A 13,511-nucleotide genomic window follows, 5' to 3' on the forward strand; every position below is an offset into this window, starting at 1 on the left:
TTCTCGTGACATAAATTCCAGTCACATCATTACCTTACCTTACGTTTCATTTCGTCATCCTCTTCTATCTTGGCACTGCCAGCATCACTAAGGACAGGACTCAGAAGAGGAGATGAACCCTGGCCGGCTGTGTTCAAATTCACCTGAAACACCGGGTTCATGCCCAGGGGACTCTTCAGCATGAGGGAAGAGAGCTGAGGATGGTCCACTGGGAGGCCTGGGTGGGAAGAGAATGAGAAGATGGAGTGGAAAAGGGGAGAAAATAGTTTCAAAGACACTGCATCTAAGACTATTACCCGCTGTTACTCTAAACCATAATTGCAATCTCACATTATTAAAAAAAGGCAAAAGAAAAGAAGAGAAAAAGGCGCATACATCCAAAGACTTAAGTGCATATCTCAAAGCAAACAGATTGTTCCCTGCAACCCAGCTGTTATGTGGCAGCACAGTAAGGGCACACAGCTTTACAACTGCGTTTAAGAGAAAGGATAAATTTTTTAGTGCCTAGGATAAAGTGCTCAAATCCTGTTGGATTTTGTTGAGTAGCAGCAGGGTTCGCAACATAGGATTATACTGCAGCAACAAGAATACAGCTTTTAATTTTTCCTTTTTAAAATAAGATTTACTTTTCACCCCAAGGAAAAGCTAGGACAAATCATTCCACTACTCTCCACTCCAGAAAAAAAGTCCAGAAGATAAAGCTCATTAAAAATATATTCAGAAATCAGGGAATCTTGCAAAATTGTACTGACAGGAGATGAAAACATATTGCTATACAAAAAGGGACCATGCATGAGATTTCATTCCTGGCTCTTCTAAGTATATGAATAGAATAGACTACTGATCTCAAAGAAAAACAATTTTGCAGCACTGAGTATGAATTGGATGGACACAATCCTCTTGCACAGCAAAATCTGTTTGAAGCAGGAGTAACATGCACTGCTTTGTTTTAGATTATTAATTGTCGATCTTTTTTTATATTATTATTTCATTTGTGGACCCTTTAGAGATTTCTGACGCATAAGACACCATTACAGTGAATTTAAGCCTATGAACAGTAGCTGCTCTCCTGTCCTCTGCAGACTCCTTAGAAAGAGCATGCAGACACCCCTCGGGGGTTCACAGTGAAAATGACAGTTCAAGAAGATCTGCTTTTTGGGACCAAACAAATGCATCAAACACTCCAATTACTCACACTATGCCCACAAAATTCCTACCTAACCTCACCTATTTTTTTTCTCATCTTCCCTATGATAAACAGACAAGCTTCATCAAATCAGGCAACTGAATGGGTACCAAGCAGTTCAGTATCTACCGCTGTCACCGCGCTGCTCAAACCCTCATCCACGCTCGCAACCCTCCCCAGCATGATTTGTTGTGCATTACAAGCAGAGAGCAAGGGCTAAATCACCTGACCAAAGGCAAACAGAAAAATCGACAGCGAAGCCAAAAATGCCAACTCATCCATTCCCAGACTACTTAAAAATCATCCCAAAAGTCTTTAAAAAACAAATCAGCCCCCGTGGATATCCAGTATCTCTCGACACAGACACAGGACACACGTGCTGGAGGAGAAGAAGTTGGGAGCTTTTCGATTCACTACTGGCAGGAGCGGCTGCTCTCCGTGGCTCAGGAAGCAAAACCACTGCAAGGCACCCGGCAGCGTGACAATGGCGAGGGAGCCAGGCGCATATTTTCACATTGACAAATGCAGGAAGCTAAACAGTGCTGCACTCGGTCACCTGGAAGAGATTCAGATCATCGAGGCTGCGGAGTTAACTATTAATACACTAGTCAAGCACAGCCATTCCGGAGCAAATTTTTGTTTCTTCCTGAGCATTTTCTTCATTCCCACTGCTTTTAATATTAGCACAGGAAAGCAACAATGTCTGGCATTTGTTTCCCCTATACAGGGACAGGAGTTTATTGGAAATTTGCTTTTACATGTCAGGGATGCTGAAACAACAGCTTAAAAACAAATAAGCTACACGCTTACAGGGGTGAGGAGCTTCTGTAAATTCTTGGAATTTAACATGATGTAGTGACACATTCCAGAATTTGTAACTTGAATTGCTTCTGGACAGACCAAATGTTCAGATACAAGGGGAGCAAAAGGGATATAACTTGCTAAACCCCACTGCCTGCCTACATCAGTCGAGTTGTTCTAATCACCTCCAACAGGAGAAGCTGGACATTAAATTCATTTCAAACACTTGCTCATTTGTATCTGTCAGTAAGAACCCCATTGCCCGAAGCCAGAGTGATTTATGAAAATGAGAGGCAAGTTCAGCTCCTCTAGAAGCCTGAAACAAAAAGGAGAACCTATGATGCAGAAGCACAGGGCTTCCCCTCTTCCCAAGCCTGGGAGAGGGCTCACTTACAGATGCAAATGCCTATCGCTTCTTTGGGGGCAGGAGTGCCCTTCCCCTGCACACCAATAGCTATAGGAGGATACCCTGTAGCCTGCTCTTTATTTCCCTAGGATGAAAGCAATAAAGAATTCAGGAAGGAGCTGTTACAGCTCAACTTGTAATAGGCTGCCAACTTAAATGGCAAATTCTGCAAAGGGACTTTCTGAGGTTAATGCAACTTCTGAAATTTATCTTTTCTAGAAAGGACTATAAAATGCCATGGAGCAGCTTGGGTTAGCTTTTTTGCTAACATTTGTTCAAATGTTTGATATAAATTCCATTTGATGGCATATCCTGGCAGATGACATTACAAGCGTGTACCAAAATTCTCATTCTCATAATCCAACAGTATTTCTCCACTAGAGCAGCAAGGGGGGGGAGCTCTCAGTCAAGTGGGTAAGAGGTACAGAGATTGGAGCAAGAGTTGCTGCCTTCCACAGCTGTTCAGTGTAGAAAACTCCCAATCAGGTAAAAATATTGGTGCGAAGATCAAAATGTGTGAATGCTTTCCTCTGACATCAAACCCTGGTGCACTGAGGTCTTCCCTGCCCTGCAGGCAGCAGCATCCTCCAGGTATATTAAATGGGACTACTCTTTGAGAGGGATGTTTCCATGTTTCAACATTCTGCATGAAGTGGAAATTTGTTCTCTACATGTAAGTCATAACACAAACATCTCAAGTAGGAGTCACGGTTTCCGTGCAATGACATGGGTATTCAATGACATTACCTAGACCCTCACAGACACGACTGCATTCTGTACATGACAAATTTCTGCTTTCACATCACACACAAATGCACTTAACTCAATGAAACATCAAAAAATTGACAGTTTGGTGTAATATTCCACATACTCAAAGATCTTTAAAAGTACTAACTTCTTAGTTAATTACACTATGTAGTTATAACCATGTATCCTTAAGAAAACAAAACCACAGTTTCATAAAAAGACCAGCATGCATATAACTGGGAAAAAAAATCAAGTCTAACAGTAAAACATTGCAAAAGCAGTGTAGTTTGCATGAATACAGCTATGGAATTCAGTGAGGATGCTAGCCTTATCTTTCACAGCTACTGTATAATACTGTTAAATTGTTTTATTATTGTTTATGCTGTCCCTTCTTTTGTCCAGGTATAGAAATATAAATATATAAAACTATGACTTCATACAAATGTTTGTCCACTCTACTTTTTACTGACAGGATCTTCAGTGTATATATAGATGTGAAAGTTCATACTCAAATTTGAAAAAGAAGTATGTTTAGAATATTATACAAAACCAGTCATGAGAAGTTCATTATGAGATTACAAAACAACCTTAAGCCAGCTGCTGTAATCATGATCTTACCTTGTATTTTCTTCAAGAGTACCCAAATGCCTCTACTGGCTTTATTACAGTTAACTACGACTGTTTTCCTTTTTTTTTTTTCCCCTCAATACATCTATTTAGTGTCCAATATCCAAAATCCATTCTTATTTGCCTTGCTAATAGAAATACAGCAGAGATCTTCTCTAACCTGTCAGGCATTTCACAGGGAATACTTCTTTACTCCTTGCAAACTTCAGAGATATGGGTAGTGAAGGAAAATTTTGCAAAACTATCACCCGACAACAATCAGCAATGCCAAAGAAAGCAACGAAGAAAGCATACAGCAGCCAGGTTTTAAGTCTGACTTGTAATTTACTACACTAGCATAAACCAGTTTTGGTCTCACATTAAGGACAGCAGCAGACGACACGCTAGGGAGATGAAACCACCTTCCTGATCAAGCTTCGAGAGTAAAAAGAAACTGATACATGAAAAATTACAACTATTTTCTGCAAATGAAACAATTGAGTAAGAATAAATAAATGCGTAAGTTGAGTAAACCTGCTAGATTACTTTCTTAACCATAACACTAAATTTTGTTATTTGAACCACCAGGAGCCTCTAAATTTCTGTTGTCTGAAATCAGTTGTGTGATGCCTTTACTCTAATAAACTGCTAGAAGATGTCCATATATATACTAAGACTTCTATTTTTTTTTGTAGTTATAAACCAAACTAAATTGAAGCATACTTATATAATAGTTAAGGGAGATGACATTTCATGCCTTTGAACTCCCACAAAAGGAAATGGGGGGAAAAAACAAAAGACTTAAAATTGTGTATCTGAGTTTTAATTGCAGCTTTAATTTTAAAAGTGGCTCTGGAAAACTGGTATGCTAAACCCCAACATCTCATGTTTCTGTGTGCCTTCAGAAGTATATTTGCTGACACTCAGAAAAAGCTTTTGCCTTTCCCCCGCCACTCCCTTGTCAGTACTGTATACCTTTAGAAGTGCAAAGTAAAATTCTGTTTCTTTTGGAAAAATTCTAGTCTTTGGGAAACGTTCAGCTCCAGCAGGAAAAGGGAGGTGGTCCAGGTCTGAGGCAGAATCTGGACTAAAAAAAATCACTGTGGCCATGGTGATGCTAACTGCAAGATGAGAGTTTGATTTTCAAATATGAAATATCAAATCTAGGATCTGTCATACCTTACATTAGCAAGATCACTGGCTATCTGTTGTTTCAGAAAAAGAGAAGCACGCAACTCAGCTCCATGGGCTTTCCTCCCAGATTAATACAATTTTAAATGGTAAAAGCTCCCACTAGGAGACTAGGCCAGTTCATTAGAATACAGGTTTTGCTAATTATATTAATATGGACTAGCTTTTACTATAAGTTTAAGCAGAAGCAGACTTCAGTGGGTTTACACTGGGATAACAAGCCTGATAATAATAAGCTTTTGGCATCATTTCTCAGTTATCTTTCAGAGGGTATTTCTGTTCTTCAGTCTAAATTCAATCTCTACAGAGAAAGCCAGATTTGAGTGCAAAGCTTGACAAAAATAAAATGCAAGTACTGGTTCTGTAAGCTTTACACTTGAATGCTTAAAACAATTCAAAGACAGACAACAAAAATAGTATCCCGACAAGAAAGAGCATTACTGAATGTACTAAAAGCTATGTGAGGTTCAAATGTTAGCAATTTGACTCATCAGAAGGGAGTGCCTCCTGCATTTCACTGGTTGATTCCCCTTAAACATGAAGTTTATTATTATATTATTATTACTACTACTTCAAACAGATTCTTTTTATGCTAAAGCCCTGCAGTGGCTGACCAGATGATGATGGGAGCCCACTCAGAGCCCCCTCCTGCCCAGTGCCCTGCTGAACCCATCGCATGCACGGACCTAATTATTATTTCTAGAGTGAAAGTGTTCTGTGCAAGCTAATGTACTACAACTGAAATCCTGAATATCCCCAATCTTCCTTATTTCAAAATATCACAACTACTACATTTTTCCCCTGCAAATCTTCCCTTTAAAACAATGAGGGATAGTTGGGAGACAGAGAATCTTGAGAAATAAATTATATGAGAGCCTAAAAAAAACATCTGAGACTTTGAATTCAAAGATTTCTTTCTTTCTTATCCTCAAATGGGTACAGATCGCATTAAATGTCAGACCATGTTTATAGCACTTGGCATATGCCCCAGCGAAACTGTATGTACCTGTGAAGTTACACATACACGTGATAATGTAGAAAGTCCTAACGTTGGTCCTGGCTTTACAGTTATATTCAGGATCTGAAACAACTGCCCTTCTTTTGCCACCTTCCCCCCCCTTGTAAAGGCTATGCTATTTGCAGGCAAGAAAGAATACGTATCTGTTGTTATAGACTGCAGATTGTAAACTTTTATACTGTCACAGTGTTAAGCAGAAATCTCTTTATGCTGTACTGATAGCTTTGACCTGCCCATGCTCAAACTATGACTTTGCACAAACCTCTGTTCACAGCATTGCTGAAATGAACGGTCAGCGTTTCAACCTAAATCCCTTCTTTATGTCAGGTATGTATTTTCCTTAAGTCTATGTAAAATCGGTTTAACTTTGCAACAAAAACAATCAAAGCAAAGTTAATCAAATTCAACCCCTGTAATAAAGTGATATAAAATCTCCTGATGTTCAAAAGGAAGTTAGAGTTGATTCCGCCCAGTAATTCCTCCTTGCTGAAAGTTTTTTGGAGTGGGTGTTTTCATTGTTTTATAATTCAGCAAACACAATATGGAGAAGAATTTTAAAAAATTGTCAATTCAAACTAGCCGAGAAACATGCTCAGTTTAGTTATGCAAGTACTACCGACTTTTTTTAAGCAAATGTTTACATGATTCAGAAAAGAGGATTTACGCATACATTGGTCAGACTCCTGAAGGAGAACTTTCAACCTAGAAAACATGCAATTGCCTCCATGCCCTGTGTTTACAATGAAGGACAGGCTTCCAATAAAAACAAATATACAGGAGAGAGTTTGAGGGACATACCAGTTTAAAACAAAATGTCTCCACAATAAATGTAATTCCTGTAATGAAACCTTTTAGTCTCATGTGTATCCCCAGCAAAAGGTCTGCACAAAACAGTAATTTGAAAACACTCTGATAGTTGACCCAGCTGTGCTCTACTTTCACAAAGGTGTACAGGAGGAAAACTGCCTGGAGAGATCTGGTAATAAAACTCTAAGATGCCTTGGCTAGGAGAACAAATATTTATTCTATTTCAAACACAAGGGTAACGAAAAATAAAGCTAAAAAGCCCACGTTGTCATTTATATAAAAGTTTTCCTTATTTTATTGCATAAACAATTAAAATTATGAATTAGTACAAATCTGTAGGTTCATAACCGGCAATCTGAACAGACATAAAGATATTAAAAATCCCAACATGTAATTCAATAAAACATTTACTGTATAAAAGATAAAGTTCAAGAGATCAATTACAAAATTCCAGCTCTCTTTGTTTTCTGAACGTAATCCTTTCCTGAAAAGAGTAGCACCTATTTAACCAGGGAGTCGCTCTAACCAAGGCACACGTACCCCTGTACGTATTGATAAACGGGCATTTCGTGTTTCTTACCGATCCACAGGGCTGTCACAAGCTGTGCTCTTAGCTGCCATCCAAGCCTTGTGCATTTGAACAACAGCAGAATATTGTGACTTTGGAAAATTTATAGCAACACCTTCCCCACAAACCAGGTTCAATTAACCATGCTCCAAATTTGAAACCTGCAAAGCTACAGCTCATGCAGTGGAGTAATCCTACAATAGCCCATGAGCAGATAATAAATTAAGTGGATTTTATGATACATGTTTGGAACTGTAAAGTCTCCCCATATTCGTACCGAGTGTATACGTACGTATACCCATACATATACACATAGCATTTGTGACAAGTGCGATGTAAGATCTACTAAAAACTACAGGTAATGACAGCTAAAGGACTACAATGAAAATTGTATTGTATACTCATTCATTCAATCAATACCAGATAATTATGGCTTAAAACTTTTTGCAAAATGACAATAATGGGAATGACTTACCGACAGGTTTGCATCAAAAATAATAAAATTATAATGACTTTTATTAGTGTCTTCATGAAATCTTACCCTTATCAAGATCTGCAACTGAACAAAAACTGCCATCACCAAAACAAACAAAAAACCCAACACCAAACCAAAACCAAGCCACCAACCAAAAAAAAAAAAAAATCACCTACGACCACAATACAAATATACACAGGAAAAAGGAGATCAATACTTGGTATTATCCAGCAACTCTGAAATCCACTAGAAATTAAAGTGAAAGTTGAGAGCAGATCAATATATTGCCCTATTCCACCCTAAGATAAAATATGATAAGTCCCAGGAAATATACAGCATGTATTACTTGGAATAATGAATGAGTACTTTAAAATTACAGTCTACACACAATAGATAACACAGACTAGTAAAGTTTACCAATGTTTAACCGGGTGGTGGATAAGTCAGAGAATATTCTATGACCCATGTTTTGTGCAAATTAAGAGAGTTCCACTAAATGCATACACGAAGATCAAAAATGTTCTGATGTAGTGCTCTACATTTAACAAATGTTTTTAAGCGTAGAATGGTTGAAAGTATACACATACAGGACTACAGGTGCAGATTAAACTACCCGCTCAAGACATGCATTTCTTCGTGTCTTTCAGTTGCACTGCAACGTGCAAGTTGAGTACCGCGAGAGAGCTAAACCCATCAGCCTAACTCATTTTGAAAAGCCACTAATATTGACATGCTTTCTATGGCTGCATGTATTTGCTAAAACAGGAAAACAGAGAAGTAGAAGGATGCAAAACAGCCCTATTTCACTGAGGAGCAGGAGCGATGGCTCCGCCATGCTCCCTTCGCTGAGCGACCGCTGCAACAGCTGGTGGATGCAGTCTGGAGCAGGAGAACAAGCCCAGAAACCCCAGTGGTTCTCCATACTGGAAAAATACGGCACCAAAACCTGTACGTTGACTAGAAATATAAGTACCTATATATGTCCCCCCAGCCTCCCACAGATGGGGGCAGAAAGCAAAGGTGGAAGAATGTACCTGCAGAAGTGACAGTGTCAGAGAAAGGAGAGGATGACCATTCACTTGCCACAGACAAGTGAAGGTTTGCACCTAGGCTTTCATCTGCTCCTACCACAGCTCCTCAAATGCTTTCTTCTCAAGGCAAGCATGCATGGGATACTCGACAAAGATCTTCTGATTCTTCCTATTTAATCTCCCTGCTTTTTCATGCCATGCGATTCCCACAGCAGCTTTCGCTGCTCAGGGCCTGCAAGGGTCCCAGCTCTCTTGGTTGGGTGGCTGGCACCAACTCCACATCTGCCAGCATGCTACTCACCTTCTTGAAAAGAAAACTTGTGTGCTCTGGAAAAAAAACAGAAATCAGTACCGGGAACTAAGTTTTAGTAGTACCAACACTGTAAAAAGAAAACAAAACAAACTGCAAGGAGTAACACTGAAAGCTTAGCAGCATCGCTGGTACTTGGGATGTAACCACACTGCACCAAAGTTCACCAATTCCCTTATGCTACCCAAAGACAAATGATACAGACAGAGAATGGAAAGCCCTTCCTTCTCTCACCTTGCCCTGCCACCTCAGGAGACAGCTAGGGTAGAAGAGGATGCCTGGCATGGTTCTAATGCACTAAGTAACACACAATTGGTGCTTGAGTTCACTGCAAAGCACTGAGCAGCCCCGTTCCCTTGAAGGCAGGCTGTTTTTCTCTCCATCTCTATTGGAAAGTGAATCTGAACTTATCCCTCTGGAGGAAATAAGGAAGAACCTTTCCTCATAGCTTTCTTGCTATAATAAAAACTCTACTTACGAACTAAATTCTCTCCTCTTTTGTGCCTATCTGGGAAACCATGAATAAAACAGAGCTAAGCATGCAACTACATCCTCAGAAGCCACATAGCTTTGAAAATCAGAAAAGCCCAGAAAGAAACCACGACAGCTATATGCTATCAATTAGCAACAGCACAGATATAACTAACAGGCAGCAGGGGCACGGGCAGCAGCACTGCAAGTACACCGCAGTGTGAAATCCCAGCAAGGGATATCGGTGTGCATGTGCTGACCAGCATTGTCTTTGTGCAAGCATCCCAAATCCAGGTATGCAGAGGAGTCAGAAGGTCAATGTTCCTGGTGACACCCGTAACTAAAACCTTCATCTGAACAGCTCCGTACCCAGGTCAAAGCTCCCCCCACCCCCACCCGTCCTCACATGTGGCTCCACACATCTTGCTCTAAGCGAAAGGACCAAGATCCTAGTCACTTAGACTCTTATTACTTTTTTTTTTTTTAAAATCCCTGAGATTTAAAATTGCCGATAAAAGATCTGCATAGTTGCAAAATACAAGAAGAAAAACATTGAAGATACCTTTTTGAACTAACTGCATTGCAGGAAAACATATTGGCAAGCCTTCTCTCAGGACTGCCAAGCATGTTTACTGAAAATACAGTCAGCTTTTTCCTAAGATCTTTTGAAAACCTAGAGAATTTAGTTGGATTTATTCCCATATTAAGCAATTCTAAAACATTTAGAGTGAATGCTTGTGATCGAGGCACGGAACATGAAATGGAGGCAGACATGGTGATATGTAAATAGAAGAATCCTGCTTCCTTTTTTAAAAGATCAAAGACATTAGCAGCCTTCCTCTAAAGCTTTATCTACATATTTGTCCCTGACTCTACCACCTGTAAGAGAGTTCGCAGACAGAAGTCTTTTTACTGTTGTTTTTCTTTCTTAAGTTACATGATGTAATTAGTTGTGGGAAGGAAATCAGACGAACTGCCATAAAACATACTTAAAGGTGCCACCTCTGGACACAACTGAAGACCTCCTCCAAGTGCCTACTTAGAAATGCCACATCCACATCATCATCTCCACAGGTATGAATAAAATCACATGAAGAGCCAGAACACACACTCAACAGAAGACAGGGAAAAAAAAACAAACCCAAACAAAACCAAAAACTGTATAGCACTTCTAAACAAAAAAGACGAATCAAATTGCTGTCCATTCCTGTAGGTCCAAACTAGTACTTTGTTCTAAATGTGCTTTGATTTTCTGTGCCACTGGTAAAGCCAACAGGTTTCTCATGGAACAACAGTGATTCCACTCAAACACAGTAACCACAACATAAAAGCAAGTGCTGTGAAGAATAATCATACCTTGGTAAAAACTAAACTAGAAGAAATGGGTGAATAAAGGAGGTTCTACCTCCTCGTATGCTACCATACCTCAAGAGGAATTCCCTTGAAGTTTTAGTTATCAAAATTTTGAGAAATAATAGTATTTTTTAAATGTCTGAGTAAAGAATGAAGGTCTTTTAACGATATATCAAGACCACATTTAAGAAAAACTGATATGAATAATATTGAGCATGAAGTTATGCTTGTAACTGTAAGCTGCTTATTTTGGAGGTGTTGATTGTACTAGTATTGCATTCTCTCCTTCTGGAAACTGCAAAGGACCCAAAACTGGGCAACAGGGAACCCCAAAACCAAGCGGCTGAAAGAGATGACACTTTCCATCACAAGGTTTTGGTCAAGTGTTATGTATTTCACATTCTTGCTCATACAAAAGCAAAATACTCTAAAAAATGCTATTACGAGCTGAAGCTCAGAATGTCACCCCCCCAATCCATCAGGTTGGCAGACAGGAAGGATGTTTCACAACTTTTACTGTTTCACCTCAATAAATGATGCTAAATTAGATGTGACCAGTTCAGTAACCGTCTTTTCAATTATGCTTTCAAACTTAGAGATCAAAGTCTCACATCAAAGTCACCTGACTAAAGAAATTTATAAAAGCAGTGAAGCTCTAACAGTTGTCTACAGTATTCACTCCTCCTAACATCTCAATTTCTCAGAAAGATTATGGTATTTTTCTGAATACAGCTCATATTTTAAAGAAAAAGTTAAAGCTATCACCGGGTTTACCACCATCTGTCTTTCACAGATAAAGGACACTTCTATGAATTAATTTGTAAGCATTTTTATGCAGAGTGATTAAATAAAGAAAAAGAAGGTGAGACAAAATGCAACGGGGATTAAGTGCTTTTATAGTCTATGCATATATCTCCAAACTGCTGCAAAACAGAAGGGTACTTGTTCGTTGCTGGACTGCTGAAGGCACTTTGAAGTCAGAAAATACAATGATTGTCTTCACAAGAAATTTTGGTGACTGCTATTTTCATTTGATTGTGCACACATTTCCTCTTCTAAACTACCACATAGGTTATTTATTCTTCGATGCATACCACAGACATGTTGCATAGGTTGATATTTTAAAACTTTCCTTCATAGTTGATTTGAAGATTGTCCATTTTTTGATTGTGGAAACAAAAAAAGAACCCAAATAAGGACTCTCACTGCAGTGCAGGAAAACAGCTAATTTACTGAATGCGGCTGCTTGTCAACAAGCATGTGCAAAAGTGACTGTTGCATTTGGGTGTTGGAGGAACAGCATATTATATCAGACTCTTACAGATACATTTATAGCCAAAGAAATCCTTCAATACACTGTAATTTGTGATGTCTGCATGAGCCAGCTGATGATATTTAACTTCTCTGAAAGTAGTGTTTTTTCCTAAATGTAGTATTTTGTGAACATCGTAGACTATTATAACACATTCTGGATGCAGTGTGATGCATATAATGCAGCACCAAAGCCAGGATGCTTTGAGGGAAACTGAAGAGGTACGTAAAAAAAAAAAAAAATACATCAACTACATTATGTGATTTAAAATCCAGCCACTGGATTAAAGTTTTCTTGCTTAAAGTGATTGACATCACACCCTTTTGACTTCTAAGCCTGAACAGCATAGAGGGATCCATCACAATAATCAAGAATCAATCGACATGTGCCTTCTCTGTCCAGTCTTCTTGCGTGAGATTTTTTAAATTATTCTGAAAGTCAAAAGCAAAATTATCACTGGTGCCTTGAGCAAAAGGGTTACTAAAGAAAAGGTTTACATCCAGCGGTGCAGCAGTTTCGGAGTCCCAGGAGTCCGTGTCCGTGCTGCTGGAGTCTTCTGTGGTGGTAGGTGGATAGCTCAGCTGTTCCAGCTGGTCAACAATGTCCGTGAACTGAAAGGCTGAGCTGGACTCGGAGCGGACTGAGTAGGCAGGGAAGTTCACCATAGAACTGGCCTCCGAATGGTTTGCAGAGCTGTACGTGTGCAGGGAGGATGTACCGTTCAGCGGCAAATTGTTGAGGGAACTGCTCTCGGAGCGGTTATTGATGAGCGAACTTGTTTCGGACGGGCTCAGGAGGCTTTGCATTCTACTTGCTTGGGCCTTCACCTCAAACAGCTCCGAGGTATCTGATGGTCTCTCATTGCCATTGAAATCGCTCCCTTCTTCAAATTCAAACTCATCTTCCATATTCATATCTACTGCTTCCGTCGAGTACCTGTCAGGGCTTGACTGAGAAGAGACTGTATTTTGCTGAAGGCCATCTGCAGTTAAGTCAGGCGACTCTGGCACACGCTTAGAAAAATCAGAGCCCTGTAACTCTAAACCACTGTACACGTATGAAAATGCCTCAGAGCCACCAGCAAAAAAGGAAATTTCTGCTGGGTCATCATCAATAAATTCCTCTGACACCTGTAACTGTGAATTTGCCAATGTGAAAAGAGGGGCACCCCGACTGCCATGCTGAAGCTCTTGTTCAGCAATGAAAACCCCTGTGGTAAAGTCATCCTC

General features: G+C 39.6%; 1 protein-coding gene across 6 annotated transcripts in view; it reads right to left on the reverse strand.

Moving 5' to 3' along the window:
* FARP2 (FERM, ARH/RhoGEF and pleckstrin domain protein 2) overlaps nt 1–13,511 on the reverse strand; it is an 84,182-nt gene that overhangs the window by 24,340 nt on the left and 46,331 nt on the right. For all 6 annotated transcript variants that reach the window (XR_015700293.1, XM_087738557.1, XM_087738554.1 and 3 more), the window contains one exon: nt 39–217. Coding sequence is in view for 5 of the 6 variants with exons in the window: in XM_087738557.1 (XP_087594683.1) it covers nt 39–217 (179 nt within the window). In the remaining variant the exon portion in view is untranslated. The remainder of the gene's footprint in view (nt 1–38; nt 218–13,511) is intronic.

Source organism: Nipponia nippon, unplaced genomic scaffold, assembly GCF_047370975.1.
Source record: "Nipponia nippon isolate SJK-2023a ecotype South Korea unplaced genomic scaffold, ASM4737097v1 scaffold_7, whole genome shotgun sequence".
NCBI lineage: Eukaryota > Metazoa > Chordata > Aves > Pelecaniformes > Threskiornithidae > Nipponia > Nipponia nippon.